Source organism: Narcine bancroftii, chromosome 12 (assembly GCF_036971445.1).
Source record: "Narcine bancroftii isolate sNarBan1 chromosome 12, sNarBan1.hap1, whole genome shotgun sequence".
NCBI classification, from domain to species: domain Eukaryota; kingdom Metazoa; phylum Chordata; class Chondrichthyes; order Torpediniformes; family Narcinidae; genus Narcine; species Narcine bancroftii.
In genome coordinates this window covers 90,680,091-90,704,710 of record NC_091480.1, presented here as the reverse complement: position 1 = coordinate 90,704,710, position 24,620 = coordinate 90,680,091, and the positions used below count along the sequence as shown (strand labels likewise).

Below are 24,620 nucleotides of genomic sequence, written 5' to 3'. Positions count from 1 at the left end.
TCACCATCCTCTGCAGGGTCTTGCGGTCCGAGGAGGTACAGCTTCCAAACCAGGCAGTGATGCAGTTGCAGACGATGCTCTCAATACATTTGCTGTAGAATGTAGTGAGGATGAGGTGTGGGAGATGAACTTTCCTCAAAGTAGAGCCACTGCTGGGGTTTCTTGGCTATGGAGCTAGTGTTAAGGGACCAGGCGAGATTCTCCACCAAATACATTCCAAGGAACTTGATACTCTTGATGACCTCAATAATTGAGTCATCAATGGTCAATGGAGCGTGGTCCCCAGAGCCATCCTGAAGTCGACAACCGTCTCTTTTGTTTTATTCATGTTCAGATACAGGTTGTTGGTTCTGCACCAATCTGTTAGCGACTGCACCTCATCTCTGTATGCAAACTCCTCATTCTTACTGATCAGGCCCACACGATCGTGTTGTCAGTGAACTTGATGACGTGGCTCAAGCTAGGTTTAGCTGCACAGCCATGGGTCAGCAGAGTGAACAACAGTGAGCTCCTGTGCTCATTGTGATGGTCTTGGAAGTACTGTTGCTGATCTGAGCTGCTTGAGGTCTCCCTGACCCAGCAGGATCAACTTACTTACCAAGTACAGTAAGGTAAAACATCATGAGATGGGAATGTGTAAGGAGTTACCCTGTACAGGGCTGTAACAAGATGTGAATGCATCCTTGTACTTACAAGATAAGAGAGACATTGATGGATTGAGAGGCAGGAAGCTAGCAGGGAAAGGATAGCAACAGTTTTAGTCATTGGACAAGTAATGATATGATGATGTTCTAAGCACGTATCCAAGGGTATAAAAAATCACCATTTTGCTGATAACGGCAGAATGCATTCTCCGACTAACATGGTTAGTTGCAAGTGTTACAATCCGGTAATAAAGAACAAAGAACCCTGATTTCGACTCAGTCTGGTGTTTGTCTCACTCATTCATGAACAAAGCAGACCTAACAGTACTGAGGTATGATTGTGTTGAATGCTGAACAGAAGTCAATAAACTGCATTCGAACACACAAGTCCTTATTCTCCAGGTGGGTGGGGGTTAGATGGAGGGCAGTGGTGATGGCATCGACCATAGAGTGGTTGGATCTGAATGCAAACTGCAGGGGGTCCAGTGATGGGGGTCAGCAGGAACTTGATGTGCCCTAAGACGAGCCTCTCGAAGCACTTCATGACAATGGACAATAGTGTGACATTCGTACTAGGCTATAATTTAGTGATGTGGGATGGCGGGCCAGATACTGTGGTGTATCTCTAATTTTTTTTTTAATTGAAGGCCTTGAAGTTTTAATGATATTGGATGAAGGAAAAAATGTTTGAAAATCTGTCAGGAGAAATGTCTATTCTTGTAAATGGAATGGTATCAAAATATTCCCCCCCCCCCCCCAAAAAAAAACCTCACAAGGATATCTCAACCTCAAAAGGGAACTTTTGCCAATTCAGCAGAATTATTCTACCTGCTAATAATTTTAAACTCAAAATTTCAAGAGTAGTTTGCATCTACTTCCTGCAAAGTCAAATAAGAGCCTTGCCTACTGAGCCAAGTAGATTGGGGTCAAGTTCAAAAGTGAACATCCTCCAACCATTATCTGGGTCATGAAGCAACTCAGTCCGGAGATGAACCAATTCTTATTGTAAACAAAACTCACTTTATTACGCAATGAAAACATTGATTTCTTATCTGCTGCGGCAACAGCTCAGCAGATTTATGGAAATGAAGGGTCAAATAATAGTACAAGCTTAGAATGTGGGCTTGGTTGCTAATGTTGCAGTGGACTCCTAGCATCTCCTTAAAAAATAGATGCCATTTGGAGAATTAATGCCACAATCTTGAACAATGAGAGATTCACCAAAACACCAAGGTGATTAACAGGATTAGTTTTGTTTTTGAACACTCTTAGGAGCGATGGTTAATAGAAAACTTTTGACTGAAGCAAAAAGTTACAAGGGGAATTTTTTATGAATGCTTGATTGATCAAGAGCCAAGTTGTGCATTGCACTCCTACTGGCAAGCAAGAAAGAGGATCTGTATCATCCCAGTGGTCCAATAACTAACAAACGCTTTAGAAAAGTCATCTGTATAACTGCTGTCAGATGGATTGATCTCTCTAGATATTACACTAAAGTAGGGAGTTTCTTTCCCGTAGTTAACAAACTTTATTTGATTCATTCTTAATTGGAGGTTTAAAAAATTTGTGACAGAGCAAAACAATTCAGCTCGTTAAGTATGGGCCAGTTGTTAAAATTACTCAACCCAAACTCATCTTCCAGCACTTGGCTTGCAATTCAAGAAGATATCCAGGTACTTTTTAAATCCACAAACAGAAGGTAGGTGCTCCTCAACAGATTGAATTTGCTCCGAATAATGGCTGATGGAAATTGATTATCAGCTTGAAGTTGAGGTGAATCGGACCAAACCCAAAGCATTGCCTTGACAAGTTGCAGAGAGATAAATCTGACTGAAAGGCAGATCGTGTTCCAAGAGACAATTGGACCCACCAAAAATGGAACTGATGGGTTTTGAGAATTTGAAAGCTATTCAAGTAGAGTTGAACAATTAACACAATATTACAGGATTTTAAAATATAAAAGAATAATTAGTTGTGCTCTATGCTTCGAATGATATTAACAAAATAATGTAAGCACTTACTTCTATTCACATGGCTAATAACTTCAGACAAAGTACTCCAAATTGCCATTACATAACCAGACATCGTGAAACTCTCTAGCATGACATCTGACTTCCCATCCTTCTGGGTCTTTGTTGTTTGTTTGAGAACTTGCAGAAGCCCATAATGTGCTGACCTTTCAATGATTTATCCCTTACAGGCCTTCCAGATGCCAATCAGATCAATTCTGGTCATTAATCTCTGTCATTTAAAGATGATTGAGTGCAGACAGTACTCATGGCATGTAAGCAACAACAAACAAAACAAACCGGCATGATATGTGACAGAGACTGTAATGCTTGGAGGAAAAAGAAATGATAAAAGTTGAACAACCTTGTGAATCTGTGAGCACTGTACTCTCAGCAGCCTCTTCTTTGGCTTGGCTTCGCGGACGAAGATTTATGGAGGGGGTAAATGTCCACGTCAGCTGCAGGCTCGTTTGTGGCTGACAAGTCCGATGCGGGACAGGCAGACGCGGTTGCAGGGGAAAATTGGTTGGTTGGGGTTGGGTGTTGGGTTTTTCCTCCTTTGCCTTTTGTCAGTGAGGTGGGCTCTGATATAGGTTTAGAATTGCCCTCTATTGCAATTAATTGAATGAAATCTGAAGGGGGATTAATTGACAGCTGTGTTACTGAATCTGGCATTATGATTGGAAAGTTTGCACTTAAATCTTACCCATGTGACTAATTCCAGGAAAATTAATGATTGCAAATATAAGATTAGTTTTAATCAACATTTCTCTAAATAAGCTATAAAAATGACACTTTTATTGGACTTAATAGCATAGTATGTGACTGTTGCCCCTTTGTACAGTTGTGCAGTTCAGAAGAGAGATTGATTTCAAAATACATCAAAGATTGTACTTTATAGCAGTTGCATCTGTTAGCATTGGTTGCACAAGGTGATCTGAATGAAGTACAAGTTGTCAACTGAGTGATTGATCGGTGGAACCAGAAAATACGGTGAATGAGTCAGTTGGATGATTAAATATTAGGCAAAAAAAGGCAATATTTCAAGATTTTTTTTCTCTGATGTGACACAAAATCACATCAACCTCAAGAATTAATGAAATGTTTGTGCACTTCTGTCTCCTGCAACGCAATTCTCTATTCATAGAAAATGTTCCCTGATCCAGTCAAACTCTCGACATAATGGGAAGATGCTAACTTTCAATTTGACAGCTGAAACACTAATGAGAAAGATTGGATGTAGGGGTCATAACGCAAGTTCTCCCCAATAATTTTTGTACAGATAAATGAATCCCATTTCTGCTCCACTTTAAGGAATCCCTATCCCATAGGTGCTCTGTGATTAGTAAGGGATTGCTTAAGGTAGGATGTGGGTGGAGAGGGAAGATTGACAATCACTCCTCTAGACCCAATTGTTACTGAACTATTTTGCTTGAAAAAATTGTCATTGGCCCATTTCCTTTGGAGTAATGAAACCGTGCACATAACGAGTCCATTAAAACAGTAGTTTTCAAACTTCTTCTTTCTGCTCACATATCACCTTCAGTAATCTCTTTCAAATTGCAGAGCTCCTATGGCATAGGGAATACTTAAAGTGGTATGTGAGTGGAAAGAAATAGGTTGAGAACCACTGGTCTAGACCTATTTCCTGGATAGTACACTGACCAAACATTTTTTGTTCCACTATACCAAAATAAACATGTGACAATGAACAATTAAAATCAATTCAGTAGAAAAGACAATCTGTTACCTTAAGATCAACCTTCCCTCTTTCCGTGATGGACGGTTAAGTTGATGGAGGCCTATTTTTGATGCTAGTTTTCTGGATGGTCCATCTACATACAAGGTTTATTTACCTCAACAATTCATGATTATTGTCATGTAGCACAAAATATAGAATACGACATGAAATTGCCTTGTGTCTGCAATAAGGCAGACAAAGAATCACTGTTAGTGGTCCCATACAACAAGACAGAAAGAGAAGCAAAAGATTCTGCTTTGCAGTGGTTTCTCCCAGATGACTCCGTAAGCTAAATGATGCCTCAGGTCGATAATCAATGCAACTGAGAGGGCAGACTTGAGTTTAGTTGGAACTCTTAGATGAAAGTAGAAGCCCATTAAAGGCATGAACTCTGTCAGGTATAGCAATGAATGTGATAAGTGAAATCATGGAACTGTATGTTTTTCTTCCTTCTGACACGTGCAGTAACTGTTAGATGATTCTGCATTGCTCGCATTGCAAGGTCAAGACAATTCATTATGCGTGAAATTAAAAGAGAAAAGAAGCTATAAGCAGCGTTCAAGATTTGAGTCAGATTTATAGTGCACGCATTAAGGGAGAATCGTCATGAGAGAGAAAATCTGAGCCTCACCACATCTTGAAATTGGTAATCTAGATGAAGTATAATACAGTATATAATAGCATTCTGTGCATTCGGTTGGTTGGTTGGTGCATATGGAGATGTTCTGCTTAAAGGAACAATGAAATTTTAATACCACATTTAGTAATTATTGAAATTACCAGAAGATAACAACACATCTGTATTGACATCTGTGCTAGCAACGGTTGGAATCTTATTTAAAGCCTGAATTAGCTCTTTTAGAATTAGTTGGCTTTAACAGACTTTAGCACTCAATTACTTTTTCAATCATGGGTTTTGTTGATATTTATTGACTCTTGACTAAATAGTACCAAACCGTGGACTTGATCTACTCAAGGTTTGCGGTGAGCAATGAATTCCAGGTTCTATACTTGGTGTGGTGAAAGAATCCATCTAAAATCTGAGTGGTAATTGATGCTCCAATTAAACCATCTTATTGCTTCAGCACCTCTTGGAAATGGGCACTATCTGCAATCAGGTTGAGGAGGCGGAGGGGAAGAGAATATTAAAAATGATGACTTTGGTGTAAATCAAGCAGACTGCTTTGTGCCGGATGGTGCTGAACATGCAGAGCATTGCTGGAGTCGCATTTAATTCAGAAGGACAGAGAATATTCATTTATATTCCTGACTTGAGCTAATGTGTGCACCTCATGGCAATGCCAACTAATGAATAAAAATTACTCCAAATAAATATTGACATAATTTTAAGTCATTACTCTCAGGTACTTCTCTGGTTTCAGAAGAGAAGAATTAGCGAACTGTTGAAAATAATCAAAATTCCATTCAATGCTTTTCATTTTTTCATTCACATTTTAACATTTTGCCCATATTGTAGAAAAATTCTTTTTTTAATGGAAAGAAGTTTGTTGCAGAAAATGGTTTTCCAGCTGACATGTGATTAACAGTTTGAGTAACAGCAGTCACCTGGACCACCAGAGCACTTGTTCATTGACTGAAGCTTGATCTTCAACGCTATCATGACCAGCGAAACTGAAGATTGAACCTAGGGATCTGTTCGCCCCCTCAGCGGCTGGATTCTTGACTTCTTCATCGACAAACCCCAATCACCGCCACCTCCTCCCTGACCATCAGCAAAGGGACACCCCCAAGGCTGAGAGCTTAGCCCCATGCTCAACTTGCAATACGCTCATGACCGTTTTGCCAATTTCAGCTCCAACACGATCTGTAAATTTGCTGACCAGACCACCATTATTGGCCGATTATTGGAATTGCAGGCGAGTTCTGTTTTCAAACATCAATATAAGATGTACATTTATGCCAGTAGGCCAGTTGTCAAGAGAAGGAAGTGACGAATCTACCAAAGAATTGAATTCAAGATTGGAGTGAACAGAAATCCTTGGCTCATATTTGAGGAACAAATGTTTGGCTGCCCATGTTTTTTTTTGTTGTTTTCATTCCTTTTGCCCATGTTTACTCTCCCATTGCAAAGTCTGCCTGCAACATTTTTTGATTATTCATAATTAGTTGAGTTTGAACCAATTTTTAAGATTACATCTTAGGAAGAAGAAGGAGAGAAGGCTATTTGGCTGGTGTACACTCATTCCTTAAGCTTACTTGGCAGACAATTCAGCTGGCACAATGAACACCTTTCATAATTGTACTCCCAGACTGCTAAACGACTTCAAAGAATACACTTTCTAATGTGTGTGCAATTTTTTTTTTTACTAATTATGTCCCCTGATGCTACTAGATTGACACATATTGAATTAATTTTCTGGGCATTTCTTATTTAATATTGCTATATAGATAAGTTCCCAGCTTCATTCTCTCTGGCGAAGTTGGAGGTTGACTTTGCCTAAGGTTTCCTCCCCTTCAATGTTTGCAATCACTTTCATTATGATTCTCTCCACCCTTGAAATACAAAAGCTCCCTTTGAAGTTTTATGAGCAGCTCGTTCTCCAAGTGACAGGGATATGTCTCCACTGGTAGTTCCATGCTTTCAGCCATCTGCCCTCTCCAAATGCATTTTCAAAATATCCTCCCACAGCATCTCAACATTTAAACTGACAAGTCTGTTGTTAATTTCCAGTCTGCTTCTTACGTTTCCCTGTTAGACTGATTTGTTATTTATACATTGACCTCCATAATGTTTGGGGCAAAGATACTTTTTTCCTTTATTTGCGCCTGTGCTCCACAGTTTTAAAATTGTCATCAAATAATTCACGTGTAATTAAAGAGCACATTTCAGATTTTATTCAAGGTTTTTCGTGTACATTTTGGTTTGACCATGTAGAAATTTCAGAACTCTTTATACATTGTCCCCTAATTTCAGGGCACCATAATGTTTGGGACATTTGGCTTCACAGGTGTTTGTGATTACTCAGGTACGTATAATTGGTGCAGGTATAAGAGAGCTAGACTTGCTTCTAAGCTGTGGATCACCTTTCGAGTCTGTAGTTGTCATTTTTCAACATGAGGACCAGAGTTGTGCCCAATGAAAGTGAAAGAGGCTGAAAAATAAGAATAAAACAATAATCGCCCAAACCTCATGATTATCAAAACCAACAGTTTGGAATAGGGTCAATAAGAATAAAGAGCGTACTGGCGAGCTGAGTTATCGCATAGGGACTGGTAGGCTAAGGAAGACCCACATTGTTGAGGAAGAAAAAAAATCCCCAAAAGTTTGTCTGGCAGATCAGAAATACTCTTCACAAGGCAGGTGTGAATGTGTCAATTACTGTCTGCAAAAGACTTCATGAAAAGAAATACAGAGGTTACACTGCAAGATGCCAACCACTTGTTAGCCACAGAAACAGGATGGGCAGATTATTATAATTTGCCTTGAAGAATTTAAAAGGAACCTGCAGAATTCTGGGGGAAAAAGGCCTTGTGGATAGATGAGACCAAGATTAACCTGTATTAGTGATGGCAAGAACAAAGTGTGGAGGTGTTAAGGAACTGCCCAATATCCTTTTCCATGCTTGCAGTGCAGCCTCTGTATTTCTGTTCATGAACTTGGTCTTTCCACCCAATCCCTCATGGGAAGTATATTATTTTTGCTGAATTGATGATCTCAACTAAGTTTTGATCAGTTTCAGCTTGGAAAAACTCCTTTCTCCTGATGCCACAATCCCTAGGATTGTCAAACAAACCCGAAGAGCAATAAATAAATTTGGAAATGCAGTAGACCCATTGTTGCAAGCAAAGAATCCAAGCCTTTTCATGGGGTCCTGAATCTCGGGATGGCAGAGTTGGCTCTAGTGCCTCCATTTCTTTACAAAGCATGTAACCATCTAGATCAGCCAGTTTTGTGGTTGTAACTTGTTCTTTTCCTTGTGTCAGCTTCACATCTGTCAATGCCACTTTCAGATCTGCTGCACATTTTCTAATGGTGTCCTTGGACAGGTCCTGAAAATTGCACGAAAATCCAAATCAATTTTGATGCGTTTTCAGTTGTTCAAACAGTGATTCAAGTGTTTGCAGTGCTTTATCTATCACTTGATCAAAACATTGCACTTTGAAGGCTGTTTTTTGGATCTGACAAAAGTTCATCTGCAGATTCATCATCAAATAATTTTCTCTTTTTGCATAAGCATTTACTTTTGAATACAGACTCAACATCTAGGTCTTTGGCAAGTTCACTGGCATCAATCAAGGCTTCATCAAAACCTTTTTCTCTGTATGTCTTTCACCAGTTTCAAAGTTTTTGGAATGAAGGAAGCCCTGTAGCAACATCCATAGTATTACATTGAAGTTTCTTACAAAATACACTTGAAAGAGTAAGGAGTGTGTCGGACTCTGGCTTTACCTTACTCTTAATTTAGTCTATGTGTGGTCTGAGTCCAGCGTGTTCTTTGAATGAAGTGATAGGAGAAGGTATTCGGTTCAACAGTCAGTTTATTACACAGCACAAGAATAAAACTTAACAGAGCTCTGGGTCAGTCGTTAGTTCATAGGTCACCTGCACAGTGAGCTATTCCCCAAGACTGACCCCTATTGTCCAGTTGGCTCAATTTATATAGATCAACCTTATCATACAGAACAAAAGTTGGCTTCCTTTGCTTGATTTCATTATCATACAGAACAAAAGTTGTCTTCCTTTGCTAGATCTTTTTGCATAAGGGTTATCACAAGTCATCTCCTGTTTTGCAGATATCTGGGGTGTAGCACTCCCATCTTAATCCTCCAAGCCAGACTATCCTGTTGATTGGATCAGAAATTAATTCATCCCCAGATATTTCTAATCACCATTCTGTCCCTGTCTGGCCAATTTCTGCTGTTCTCTTTAACACCTCCTCAGTTTGAGCATTCCTCCTAAATCGTTTTATGCATTTCCTCTCCCTGTATTTGGGAGCAGACCATTTTGCTCAGCCAACTTTGCTCCATGTTGTGATTGCCACTTAATCACATTCCTCTTTTTCCCTGAACCATGCAGTAAATATAAAATTATTAATTATCATTTCTTTCATAATGTTTTAACCTCTAGATTCCAACAAGTGCCAGAAGACGAGTGAGACTAGAAACTCTCTCATTTGACTGACTAACGCTTCCGCATCGCATTTTGCTTTAGCATCATCAGTGCTTCCTGCTAACGTCTAGTGCATCACAAACTTCAGCAACTTGGTACTGTACAGCTTTGACTCTTTCCATTCTACGTTCCCATCGTGTTTCAGAGAGAGGTTTTACAGACAGACCTGACACGTTTTCTAAAAAACAGTACATCTTTTAGTAGGTGATGCAAAAAAAGGGTGTAAATACACTGCAGAGTTCCAAAGAAAGTCATTGCATCTGGATATGTTTGACCATGTCTCCCAAAACTAGGTTGTAATTGTGACATGCACATGATGTAAAGATAGCTCTTGTATCCTTCACTAGAAGTCATGCCTGCACACCTGAAGGGTGTCCCTCATATTGGCCCCATTATCGTACCCTTGTCCATGGATATTTTTAACATCCAGCCCTAATGTTTCAAGTTTACGACGAAGGGTTGTAGCGGCCAAAATGATAGAATTACTGTATTAATATATTTACGGTACTGCTTGTTTAAAATTTTTGCTGTATTCTGTAAAGATCATAAACTAGGAGCAGTTTTGTGAATCTGAGGTAGGGTGAGGGCAATTTTTCCCTGCGGATCAAGCAAGAAGTCTTGTTTGATGGTTGGTAAGAAAATGCATCGATAATGTTTGTTGACCTCAAGCTATCTCAAGCTATCTAGTAATTTCAATGCTGCGCTGGGTGGGTCACGTCTCCAGAATGGAGGACCATCGCCTTCCCAAGATCGTGTTATATGGCGAGCTCTCCACTGGCCACCATGACAGAGGTGCACCAAAGAAAAGGTACAAGGACTGCCTAAAGAAATCTCTTGGTGCCTGCCACATTGACCACCGCCAGTGGGCTGATATCGCCTCAAACCGTGCATCTTGGCGCCTCACAATTTGGCGGGCAGCAACCTCCTTTGAAGAAGACCGCAGAGCCCACCTCACTGACAAAAGGCAAAGGAGGAAAAACCCAACACCCAACCAATTTTCCCCTGCAGCCGCTGCAACTGTGTCTGCCTGTCCCGCATCGGACTGGTCAGCCACAAACGAGCCTGCAGCCGACGTGGACTTTTTACCCCCTCCATAAATCTTCGTCCGCGAAGCCAAGCCAAAGAAGAATTCTTAACAGTTCAAATATGTTTCTACAACTGAAGAAATCGTATTCTATCAAGGTTGAAATTCAACACAGTTTGAAATTGTGTCTATATTAATAAATGACGTTAAACTAAACTTATTGGTGGATTATGTTTATGGAATTGAGAACCAGTAGAGTGTCAATGAACTAAGATAAGCATTCGGACATTTGAAGAGAATAGATTAAGATCTGAGGACTCTATTGTTGTCTGTAGATTTGATCCTTAAAAGGACATTGCATAGATTTTCACCTGTGCTTCTTTCCACCACTAAAAACTGCGCGAAATGCTCACATATTCCTGTTGGAGCATTTGACTTTACACCAGCAGCTACATATCTAATTACAATTGACATTCGCTCCTGATGACTCGTGACAGGAGTGCAGTTGAAAATTACTGCAAAATACTCAGCAGCCTTGATTCGCAAATTGATTTCCTGTAGAACACATTCACCCATTACATTAATAAGCTCATTTTGGATTTTTTTTTTCTAAATAATGATCATGTCATTCCTAATTCTGGATTTTTTGCAGATGATTTTGCATTACTGGGTCAAACTTTCCTCGCAGCTCAATAACACCAAGCATATTTCCATTAAGTGGTGTTCCTCAGATCCACGGAATGGCAAGTTTCTTTCTGACAGGAACTGTACATTGGCTACCAGTCGCTCAAAAACTTGATGCCAGTGTTTTGCTTCTTGTCTAATTAGTTATTCTTCTGCTTGATCAATAGTTCACAGCGACTGAGGATAGATTGCAAATCCTTTTTTGGAGTTCTCATGCTCAGCTTGTCTTGTATGAATGTTCAGCCAGTTGCAAGTACACTTGCTGTGTTATTGTCAAAAAGCTTGCAGTAGTAACAGAAGACTTTGTCATTTGATGCAGACAGACTACATTAGCCATAGATGATTTACAATTTCACCATTTGGCACCTTTCTTTTGCAGTGAAATTTGGATTCGAGTATTGGAGATCTAAAATAAAATTTGAAATTCTGGAAACATTCATCAACTGGACATTATCAATGGAGAGAGAGGGTTAACTTGATGACCTTTCACTAGAACATGAGCAACTGTCATTCCCTGCACTTGTAGAATCCATTCTGTGCGTTGTGGAATCTCCAAAATATCAAACCTTTGCACTGTGGAAATTGCTTTCTATAAATCCTGACTATTATAGAACGAGCTTATCATAGAAACTGCTCATTTATTAGTTTAATATGAAGAACAGTTCAAATTGATGCCTTCAAGCAAAGTGAAAAGCATTTCCCCCATAAAATTGGCACCATATTTTTATTAAATAGAAATTAACATTGCATCATACATCCTTAAAGAGATGTAATCTTGTTAAACTGCACATTGAAATTTATCTTACTTAATTATTAATTTGTAATACAATTTAACTGAATTAAACAGCTAAATGAAGAATATTAAAACTTTGGTGGACATTTTACATTAAATTGAAACTGTAAAACATTTATTTATATTGTTCATAATGTAAAATTATAGATTACTGTACACAGTTTTCTCTATTTAACTTTTAATGCTGACCCAACACAAGAAAGAATAATTATATTTTGGACAAAATGACTTTCAAACACTTTAACATAATAAAAATTTGTAGCACAAGTTTAAGATTATTTCATAAATGTACATAAGAAAATAAAATTGATGTATAATTTTGTGTAATGTTTTACGTGCCTTATTTTAGAAAAGACTGGCATTGGAGAGGATTCAGAGAACATTTAACAGAATGATACCAGGAATGAAAGTGTTAGCATATGAAGAACGACTGTTGGTTCTTGGACTGTACTAGTTGGAGTACAGAAAGATGAGGGCAACCTCATAGAGAGATTTTGAATGCAGAAATTCCTGGAAAGAGTAGAAGTGGTATGGATGTTTCCCATGGTAGGGGAGTCTAGGACAAGAGGGCATAACTGATCAGCCAACTCCAAGACCTGGGACTCAACACACCACTATGTATTTGGATCAAGGATTCCCTCAGCTTCAGACCACAGTCACCATCAGTGAGAACATCTCCACCATCTCCATCAGTACAAGTGCATCTCAGAGCTGCGTCCTTAGCTCCCTGCTCTACTCGCTTTACATCTATGACTGTGTGGCTCAGTACAACAATAACTCCATCTGCAAATTTACTGACTTAGCAGCTTGTATAAAGAAAGGTAATGAGTCAGCATGGGGGGTGGTTGAAAACTTGGCTGAATGGTGCACCAACAACAATCTTGCACTCAATGTCACCAAAACCAAGGAGCTGATTGTTGACTTCACGAAGTTAAAGCCAGAGATATACGATCCAGTGATCATTGGCGGATTTAAGTTATTGGGTGTCATTATCTCAGAGAATCTTCCCTGGACCCATCACACTAATGGCATTGTGAAGAAAGCACATCAGTGCCTCTACTTCCTCAGGAGTTGCACAGGTTGGGTATGGCACCAGAAAGTCAGCCAAATTTCTGCAGATGTGTGGTGGAAAGTGGCCCAAGACATCACAGGCAAAGTCCTCCCCACCATCGAGAACATCTACAGGGAGCGCTACTTTTGGAGAGCAGCAATAATCATTAAAGATCCACACCTCCCAGCACACACTGTTCTCGCTGCTTCCATCAGGAAAGAAATATAGGTGCCGCAAGACTCACATCAACATCATCAAGTTCAAGAACATCTGCAACTCCTCCACCATCAGACTCCTCAACAACACACTCAATCAGGGACTTATCTAAAGACCCTTACTTGTGCAATTTATTTTCTCTGCACAGTCATTTTGTTTACATTTGTTTACAGTTTACAGTTCTGTATTTGTTTACATGTGTACATTGAGCACAGTCTTTTTTTACCAATAAGTGGTCATTTTGCCTCACCTGGAGAAAAAAGGTTCTCAGGGTTATATGTGATGTCATATATGTACTCTGACAATAAATCTGAAATCTATTCTGAAATAACTTCAAGATAAAAGGATGGCAATTTAAAACAGATAGGCGTTTTTTAAAAATTATTTAGTCTGAGGGTCGTGAATCTGTGGAACTTGTTGCCACAGGCGGTCATGGAAGTGAAGTTATTAGTTGTACTTAAGGCAAAGATGGACAAGTATTTGATTAGTCAGGGCATTCAGGGCCCAAATTGAGCAGCTTCAACAATGGTTCAAAATTGGACTTTGCTTTCGTACATTTCCAATTCCTAAGTATTCTGTTAAAACTGACTCCCATTTTTTTTCTTTCTGGCAGTATTTTTCCCAATTTTTGTTTTCAAATTTTACAAAATATATTCATACTTCCGAACATAATCCTCACAGAGTTTCATTTTGGGAAAATTAACCCTGTGAGTATCAACTTTTTTGGAAGAAATTTTGCTTGTTCTAAAGCTAATGCTTATTTATGCAAAGAAATACTTCATCTGTATACAACTTGCATTTGTGAGAAATCTGTTTATGATCATTTAGAATAAATAAGTGCTAGGATTGCATTTGCCTCCACTTTGCACTCAATTGCCTGCGCTGGAATTAATGTTGGGAGGTGATTACATTGCATGTCATATTCAATGATTGCACTCAAAATAAAAGCTTCCTCCTCATTTCTAATCCTGTAAAAAAGGAGGGAGTGTGATAGTACAGATCTATCACCAATGTACATAGTGTATATAGTTACTGTATCTAGACTGTGCTTACAGCGATTGGCTGAGAGCTAAGCCACACCTATTGTTTGGGCCTTAAAGGGTTGTGTCCCTAGCCAGGTCGGATCATTCCGGACTGGTCGGCCACCTGTGAAGAGCTCCGGTCTTTTGCTAATAAAAGCCTTGGTTTGGATCAACAAGTCTTTGGTTCTTTCGACGAGCTCTACAGGGAGTTACAGGACTTCGGCCCAATAATGGTGAAGGAACGGCAATATATTTTCAAGTCTGTATGGTGTGTGTCTTGGCTTGGTGGTTCCCAAGCTTGGCCCTTCTAGATCACATGCAACCATGAGATTCTTTTTCCTGCAGTTGAGACAGAATTAACACTTATTAGTAGTGTCACAATCTGTACTGTCAAAGATACGTATACATGTCAATAAATAAAAAGTGGAAACAACCTGTGCGATACAGAAAGGAGAAAAAAAAATCAAGTGGAAAAGTAGGATTCCTTAAGTCAATTTGTTGTTGAAGAGCCTTGATGGTGGAGGGATAGCAGCTTTTCCTGAATCTGCTAGTGCAAGTCTCAAGGCACCTTTACCTCTTTCATGATGGTAATGTGGATCCTTGATGATTGCTCTGCTCTCTGATGGCTGCGTTCCCTGTAGATCTTCTCGATGGTGGGGAGGGTTTTACCTGTGATGCCATGGGCTGTGTCCACTAGCTTTTGCAGGGCTTTACACTTAGGGGTATTGATGTCCTCATACCCATATCATATCCATCCGAGCTGGAAGATGTGGGTTTGGAAGTTGCTATCTAAGAATCGGTGTCTTGTGTAGATGGTACAAACTGCTGCTGCTGTGTGATGGTGGTAGAGTGAGAGAATGGTACCGATCAAATGACTGCTGTGTCCTGTGAGGTGTTGAGCTATTTGAGTGTTGTGAAGTGACATTTATCCAGGGAGTTCGCTGGAGGAATAAGCAAAGTGTCAATGCCCTCTCCTGCGCCATCATCCCTAGTATTGAGCCCTAATCACACTCATTGAGGTAGACCATACCATTCATTGTGGCAATATCAGATTCCAAAAATGGACAAACAATATTGAGCTCTGTCATGGGATGTAGTTTTCAAACAAATCCTCGAAGAAATATACCATCCCCTCTGATTCCTGGAAATCGCTGGTCCGTGATCAGACTAAACCAAGATGGTACTTCGTGAAAGTGGAGTTGAAACATTTGGGATGGTATTGAGAAGTTCAAGACCATTTATCGGGAGCACGCAGACTCCCCGCCTCATGATTTACTTATTTAGTGTGCCAAGAAAATATAGACTGATAAGTTTTGCAGCTAGCTGAAAATTTAGCTGTTCATTTCTTGAATGCTTTTGACAATATGGACAGGTTGAAAATCCTAGAGTCAATCTGCCCCATAAGCAACACTTTTGAGAAATACTGGTGAATTATGTTCCCAATTTTCTAGACGAATAGAGCATGTTTATTTCTCAGCAAATCTCAAAATTAAAATTGTAGCTAGAACAGAAAGTGCTGTAAAAAGTGTGAATCATCCAGAGAGAATCAACATGTTAAGGTCAATGAGTTTCATCCAGCTTCGAGAATATTTATATAACAGATACAAGTCTAGAATCAGAGAAAAGATGAACTTAGGAAAGACAAAATTAAAAGCTTGATGTTTGTTTATAAGGCAGGACTGAGTAAATAGTAAATATACAAGTACAATCCTGGGTAGTAGTGAGACATGTACCATGGTCACAATTCTCAAGGTCAAAGACAACTTGGTGGTTTAAAGAGTGGTTACCCTTTCCATTAATGAATTGTTCTACATTATTGTGTGGGCTTCTTATAGACACAACAGTGCAACCAATGTCTACCTGCACTTCTTGGTAGTCTATAACGCTGGGAAATATTGTTGCCTGATTCTTCACTAAAATCAAAAGTTGTTACACTTTGAAAACAAAGACAGGGTGATCTTTCTGGACGCTGTTTACATCCGGTACCGCACGGATGGCAGTCTCTTCGATCTGAGGCGCCTGCAAGCTCACACCAAGACACAAGAGCAACTTGTCCGTGAACTACTCTTTGCAGACGATGCCGCTTTAGTTGCCCATTCAGAGCCAGCTCTTCAGCACTTGACGTCCTGTTTTGCGGAAACTGCCAAAATGTTTGGCCTGGAAGTCAGCCTGAAGAAAACTGAAGTCCTCCATCAACCAGCTCCCCACCATGACTACCAGCCCCCCCACATCTCCATCGGGCACACAAAACTCAAAATGGTCAACCAGTTTACCTATCTCGGCTGCACCATTTCATCGGATGCAAGGATCGACAATGAGATAGACAACAGACTCACCAAGGCAAATAGCGCCTTTGGAAGACTACACAAAAGAGTCTGGAAAAACAACCAACTGAAAAACCTCACAAAGATTAGTGTATACAGAGCCGTTGTCATACCCACACTCCTGTTCGGCTCCGAATCATGGGTCCTCTACTGGCATCACCTACGGCTCCTAGAACGCTTCCACCATCGTTGTCTCCGCAACATCCATTGGAGCGCTTTCATCCCTAATGTCGAAGTACTCGAGATGGCAGAGGTCGACAGCATCAAATCCACGCTGCTGAAAATCCAACTGCGCTGGGTAGGTCACGTCTCCAGAATGGAGGACCATCGCCTTCCCAAGATCGTGTTCTATGGTGAGCTCTCCACTGGCCATCGTGTCAGAGGTGCACCAAAGAAGAGGTACAAGGACTGCCTAAAGAAATCTTTTGGTGCCTGCCCCATTGACCACCGCCAGTGGGCTGATCTCGCCTCAAACTGTGCATCTTGGCGCCTCACAGTTTGGCGGGCAGCAACCTCCTTTGAAGAAGACCGCAGAGCCCACCTCACTGACAAAAGGCAAAGGAGGAAAAACCCAACCCCCAACCCCAACCCACCAATTTTCCCCTGCAACCGCTGCAACCGTGCCTGCCTGACCCGCATCGGACTTGTCAGCCACAAACGAGCCTGCAGCTGATGTGGACATTTTACCCCCTCCATAAATCTTCGTCCGCGAAGCCAAGCCAAAGAGAGAAGATAACGCTGGCAAATATTGTTGCCCGATTCTTCACTAAAATCAAAAGTTGTTACACTTTGAAAACAAAGACAGGGTGACCTTTCTGATGTTGAAATGGGACGGAGTAGGACATTGAAGATGACCATTAGCATTACCTCTACAGCAGTGATGAATCTACACGGGCTTGCGGTCGAAGAACCCACAGAGACAGCGGCCTGCTGCTGATATATGGTCAACAGACCCACGCAGGCTACCGGCTGCTGCAGACTTGGGGTCGAAGGGCTCACGCAGACTGCGGCCTCATGGGAATCAGGGTATCATAACCAGAATTTGAGAAGGTGCCGAGGGCAAGAAAAACTCTTGAAGGCTTCCAAATCATGTCAGAGGTTTCGATCTGGTCCTCTGGTTACCAATGATTCAGACTGGAGTCCGTGTGGCTGCAGAGACTGCGGGAGCACTGGGGGCGAATCCAAGGGCGCACAGTGTCTCACAGGAGACTCTCTTTTGCTTATTGTTAGGGGCGTAGGGCAATGCTCATGGTGACCTCTTGATTGCCTTACAACAGACAAAAATTGAAGTATATGATGCATATTACATTTTTAATGTATTGTGTGTCTATAAAAGGAACCTTGAAATTTGGACAGGGAAAGAGTCTCTTTGCATGGAAAAAGCCCTTTTGTCTGGACTACATTTGGTCCATACCCTTCTGAACCATTCCTGTCCATATTATCTATCAAAATATCTTTAGACTTGTTTGTAGCCCATTCTAGATATGGACCACCCTCTGAAAGATAAAGTTGCCCCTCAGTTCCCTCTTAGATCTTTCCCATCTCATATTAAATCTATACATTCTCTTTCTACAATCACCTCGTAGGGAAAAATTCACTTCATCCATTCTCTTATGACGTCAAATACTCAGCCTCCTGTGCTCCAGTGAATAAAGACCTCTCCCTCTCCCTGTTGCTCAAACCTCTCCCTGTATCTCAAACCACCAGTTGAGGCAACATCCTAGTGAATCTCCTCTGCGCCCCTTACAGATTTTTGATATGCTTCCCTAAACATGAGTGACCAGAATTACACACATTTCTTCAAGTATGGTCTCACCAAAGCAGTCTAGGTATGACAGCTTATGAAGAGTTATCCCATGGATTTCAGATTATTCTCCTAGAGCAACTTAAACTTCATTGGTCATGAGAGAAACTTATGTACCATGTTGTATCTATGAAGTCCAACTGCCTCAATGTCTTTGCTGAAGAATATTTCTGCCCTGTCATCCCCTTCTATTCCATTTCTGTCTTTATCAAACCAAGGTTACCGTCATTTGTTGGTACAGGTACAACCTGATCAAACAGTTGCAATGCATGCAGACACACAACCAGATATAACACACATACAGACAAACAAGGCATATGCAGGACAAATATTTCAAAAATATAAATAAAAAAATATTATTTTGTAAATATGAAAGTTTTGAATGGTTAGTCTGAGCAGTTCCTTTGGTTGTTCACGTTCTCACTGTTCCTCAGCCTGGTGGTGCTAGCTCTGATCCTCCTGTATCCCTTTCCCGATAGGAGCAGCTGAAAGATGCAGCATGCAGCTTGGAAGGGGTCCTCAATGATTTTGTACGCCCTCTTCAGACACATCGATGTGGGGTGGGGAGGGGGGGGGGGAGACTCCAGTGATCCTCTCTGCACATCTTAGGGTCCTGTGGATTGACCTCCGATCCATTTCTCTGCAGCAACCATACCACGCTGTGATGCAACCAGCCAAGATGCTCTTGATAGAGCTGCTGTAGAAGGCTGACATAATGGTGGCTGGTAGCCTTGCTCGCTTCAGTCTTCTCAGGAAGTGCAGTCGCTGTTGCATCTTGCTGACAAGTGAGGAGATTATGTGCCCCCCCCCCCCCCCAGCACTCTGGTGTATGGCTGTATGGATGAAAAAATTGTATTGCATGATAATCCACATCAACAGATGATCAGCTAATATAGGAAATATTGAGTAAACTGACAAAAGTCACCCCAAGAATTGTTTAATTCAATTTTACAATTGATGAAATAGCATCACACAATCCAATGTCCAGGAAAAATTATTTGTGTAACATGTCATTTCATTTTAATTATTAAAATAAGCCCCATTTATGAGCTAAATGTGTTACCCCTTGTGAAATGCATGTGAATAAACAATGATGGACTGTAGGTAAGTACAGGGTAGTATATGATTAAATGTGATAATAAATGTGGACAAATGCAACCAATCTGAAATGTTTTTCTATGTGAGGGCAGGTTAATGTATAATCACCTCTAGTGTCACAAACACATCTAACAGTTCCAAATAAATACACCTTGATGCTCTTAAATAGAGCAAATTGATAAACCTAAAGACAATATAAATATAATATTTTGGAGAACTAATTGAAGCACGGGTCTCTATTATTTATATTTCCTTTTATTTTTCTTTTAGGTTTTTACCAGATATGGAAAGTGCTACATGTTTAACTCAGGAAGTGACGACAAGCCTCTGCTGACAACAGTGCAAGGGGGAACAGGCAATGGTCTTGAGATTATGTTGGACATTCAGCAGGATGACTACTTGCCTGTGTGGGGTGAAGCAGGTACGGATGATTTCATCCTCTTAAAATGGAATTGTAAAGCCAGAGCAATGTGGCTACCTGATATAATGTACAACAAAACTATTATATCGTGTGTTTACCTTCACTGGAATCACTTGCTTCATTGTTGGTGCAATACCTGGATGTGGGCCTGAATTCTGTTTGAAGTGCCATGGCGGTGGTTCCATTTCTGAGGGTTGTGCAGAGCTGCCTTTGCTCCTCCTTCTGTCATCATCAAGAATTCAAATCAGGGGATCATGTTGGGTGTTCTTAGCTTCCAGGTCCGAAAAATAACCTTGCTCTTATACTTGCACTGTAACTGTTAAAATAAGATAGAGGTACAGCAGTTGCAACATTTTTCTTGTGGAGACTGTGGGGCGCTGTTAGCCAGAATCAGATACACACACAAGGTAAAGACTGTACAACAGGCTTTAATCCTCAAAGACTTCCACAGAGAGCCAGGCTGGCTGTGGCTGCAGCAACTCTGAGTGAGGCCTCGGGAGGCCGGCGCAGGCTTATATCCCGGAGGGTGATTGACACCCGACCGGGCGAGGCTTGATCCGTTCAGGCCGAATGATTGACAGCCGGCCAGGTGTTGTCCTGTTCCCTTACACTCCTGCAGGTACAGAGGTTGCCCCCTGCATTAGGCTGGTGGTACCCTCCTGCAGGTGCAGAGGTTGCCCCCTGCAGTAGGCCGGCGGTACACTCCTGCAGGTACAGAGGTTGCCCCCTGCAGTAGGCCGGCGGTACACTCCTGCAGGTACACAGGCTGTCCCCTGCAGTAGGCCGGCGGTACACTCCTGCAGGTACACAGGCTGTCCCCTGCAGTAGGCCGGCGGTACACTCCTGCAGGTACACAGGCTGTCTCCTGCAGTAGGCCAGCGATACACTCCTGCAGGTACACAGGTTGTCCCCTGCAGTAGGCCGGTGATGTACCACCACAGAGACATACATACATTTAATAAAATCAGGAGCATTAAAATACAATGTAGAAGTGAAACCCCGTCTCCCGGAAATCAAGAAAGCAGCAAAATAAAAGAAAAGAGCAGAAAATAAATAGGTAAAAAATATGAATGTTTAAAATTGGAGCCCCCAAGTGGTCAGTTCACCAATCCACGCAACACGTGGTCTAAAGCAACTGGAAAATTCACTTATCCAGCATCGACACATCCCTATTGGTGCCGGATACTGGGGTTTTTTACTGTATTTATAATCGTAGTAAGTGCCGATTCTTTACTAATATATATTGCTGGAATGAGCATGGGCTCGCACAACAACACGCAGGAATGGAAGTTCAGTTCCAGATTAGTTGAGAGTACCACTCTTCAGAATGAGAATGGCAATTAAACAGTTTTGTGCTCAGAGAGAAATGTGGATTTCTTTCCTTCAAAGTGGATGAGTGGCTTTTGATCTGCACTAAGAAAGAAAACGGTATTTGCCAGGTGTTTTATTTCCACCTAGGAAGTTATTGACAACTCAGAGACTGGATGCTGGCTTAGATTGCCTCTTATTTCTTGGATCTCCTGAGAAGCGGTCAGGACGCAATCATTGCCAGAACTTTCTTGAAAGCAGAATCGTGCTCAGAGTCCTTTTTCCATGTAATTCTATTGACTATTATTGACTTATTATAGAGCAGAAGAATGTTATCTGTCCCATTAGATGCATGCCAGCTCCAAACTGAAATCCCATCAATCCAATCCCCCCCCCCCCTTCTATTTCTCTATAGCCTGTAACTTATTGGCTCCCTCCCACCCTCAAGTCCCTTTGTTTACCACTCAGTCGCTTAAGAGCTGGCATCAGCTTTGAGATGCAGTCAGGTTCCAGAAATCTACCTAGTCAAGGGGAGAATGTTTAAAGTCCGTACAGGCAACACCAAAGGTTAGGTTCACACCCAGGTCTCTGGGGCTGTGGACCCAGAGCACATTTGCCCCCCTGTATCATCTATCATCTGTCAGACTTCAGTTACCTGCTGTATGACAACAATGAAACTGTGTGTGTTTCAAAAATTGGTTCAAACCTAACTAGAGATACCAGTTACAGCAAGAAAACTTTAGGTAGGAATGCAATGAGCCCCTGTAAGATATTTTAAGGTAATTTAGGGTGGAAGTGGTTGTCCATAATATGCCATTTGAGGATCTACTGTGGCAGAGGCAACAAAGAGAATTGGGTCCCATTGGGTGTTAGTGGGATCCCAGTTGTGGAGACTGGGCTGGTGGTGCCAGGACGAAACACAGAGATAATGCAAGTCCCATCATCAGGAAAGGAGGTCAGAAAAGGGCTAGAAAAACAGGAAGCCCTATGATTCATCAAGTGAGAAGGACCAGAGTTTGTTACCCTACAGTCTGCATAACCTGCTGAGTTTCTCCATCACTTTTCTTCGTTGCTCTATGTGGTGTGGGAAGGGAAAAGTTCAGTGGGCTCAAAGAGCAACAGGTCTGCACATGAGGCTGAACACAGGAAGGATCTTTATTAAAACTCAGGTGGGGCTCACCACAGAGATAACACCCTAGTACTCTCAATCACAAACACAGCATAATGAATCACATTGGACTTAACACACTGATACCAGCAACTACTGACACATACAAGTCACCTCGGACTTAACACTACTGAAAATAGCAACTGCTTAGACTCATACAAACACAGAACAACCCTGTCGCATCAGACTTAACACAACTGAAAATAGCAACTGCTTAGACTCATACAAACATAGAAACAACCCAGTCAAGTCGGACTTATCACTACTGATACTTGCAAGACGGAGAGGTGACATGACCCTTCACGATCCACATTCCCACCTGGTTTTAGACGGAGAGGCCATATGACCCTCCATAATCCACACTACAACCCCAGCATCTGCAGACTTTCCTGTTTAACTTTTAAAGAGACTTTGTTATGGCTTTTATTAAGCCACGAGCCTTCGGTTTCACCTTTCAGAATGGCCTGTTGTTAGGCATATTGCATGAGAGGAAGGAAATGTTGTAGGGTGGGAAAAGGTGTAGAACACTGGTGTTGGGGTGTGATCCATGCTCTTGAATGGAGGACAAAGTTGACATGTTGCATGGAATTTATGAAACTGCAGAAAGAGATTTCACATTGTTAGTGTTCGTCGTGAGTCTGCCTGTCATTAACTGGGATTTGGCAAATTATTCTTCGGTTCTCATCATTTCCATTTCTGAAGTGAAGCTGAATGTTCAAATAGATAACTTAAGGATTTATACTTGTTAACAAAGTCCGACCCTTTACATAGAAGCGTAATACCACAGAAAAACTATTTGTCAAGATAATTGCAGCTTTTTGTCTTCTGTTCAAAGCTTTTACGTCTGATATAAAAATTCCTGAATAGAATATTCTACCCTCCCCCCCCCCCCCCCCCCCCCCCGTACTGTGGCACTCCTATTATGCAGAGATCAGAAGCTTTGGTCCAGGGGCTGCAAATTAAAGCCCCTTCCAGATTTACCTCAGTGCCATCTGCTTCAGTCTGAGACTCTAGAAGAGAGCAGGAAATTTCTCTGAAAGAAAACGAATGTTAAATCGATGTGTGATAGGAGTCAGGGTTTAACCATGCATGTCATGTGCATTTCCACATGGAACACAAATTCTCCTCACAGCATGGTTCAGGCCAGCTGTTTTAACTTGTTGTGCTGCTTTGAGCCAGATGTTTCATGGGACTGGTGCGTGTTTGAAGTGGCACTATCTGCCTCATTAACTTTCTAAGGCACTGGAAGTAGTTTATAATTTAAATTTTAAATAATGATACTTCCAATGAATGAGCCCACAAATATTCTTACAATGGTTTTCTTCCAAATATACTTTCTTTGAAATTTCTGTTGCCCTACACTATTGGAATACTGGGGTTCCACAAAAAAAAAACTTAAAAGGGTGAAAGCATTTAAGGAATAATTTTTGTCCAAATGATTAAATTCAATTTAAATCTTGGCTTCAGGGGTCCCCCCTTAGCTGAAGTAATGAACACACTTTGCCTTTGAAGTGGATGACTCTGCCTGACTGAAGGTATCACTGATTTAGCCAAATTGAGGACCTTGAGCCAAATAAAGATAGATCTTTTGAATAATGCTGGAGCATGTTATTTTAGCCTAAATAAACAGAACCCTAGTAGCCTGAATACGCCTGAGATTGTCTCTTCTCAGAAGCTAAGCAGGCTCAGGCCTGGTCAGTACTTGGAGGGGAGACTGTTTAGGAACACCAGGTGCTATAGGTTTCTGTGAGTGGTCCTGGACAAGTGCCTTACAGTAGACAAAAGAATTTCATGAATACTAAATGTAGTATTATGTGACAATAATTGAACCTTTACCATCCAGTGAATGAAATGCAAAACAAACCCTGAACTCTCAAAATAAAAAGGGAAGTGTTGGGGAGCACCTGTGGAAGAAGGAACAGAGTTAACTCTTCAGATGGAATGCGTGTCGAAAGAACCAAAGACTTGTTGATCCAAACCGAGGCTTTTATGAACTAAAAGACTGGAGCATATCACAAGTAGGTCGACCAGTCCAGAGTGACCTGGTCTGGCTAGGAGCCATATCTGTAGGTGGGGCTACACTCTCAGACAATCACAGTCATCCTACATGACCATCTGTACATATGTACATATGCACATTGGTGATAGAATCTGTATTATCACAGATACTTCATCAGAAAAG

At 41.2% G+C, this 24,620-nt stretch overlaps 1 protein-coding gene across 3 annotated transcripts in view; it reads left to right on the top strand.

The window, feature by feature from the left end:
- asic2 (acid-sensing (proton-gated) ion channel 2) overlaps positions 1 to 24,620 on the top strand; it is a 287,552-nt gene that overhangs the window by 159,119 nt on the left and 103,813 nt on the right. For all 3 annotated transcript variants that reach the window (XM_069904700.1, XM_069904699.1, XM_069904701.1), the window contains exon 3: positions 19,812 to 19,962. In XM_069904700.1, coding sequence (XP_069760801.1) covers positions 19,812 to 19,962 — 151 coding nt within the window. The remainder of the gene's footprint in view (positions 1 to 19,811; positions 19,963 to 24,620) is intronic.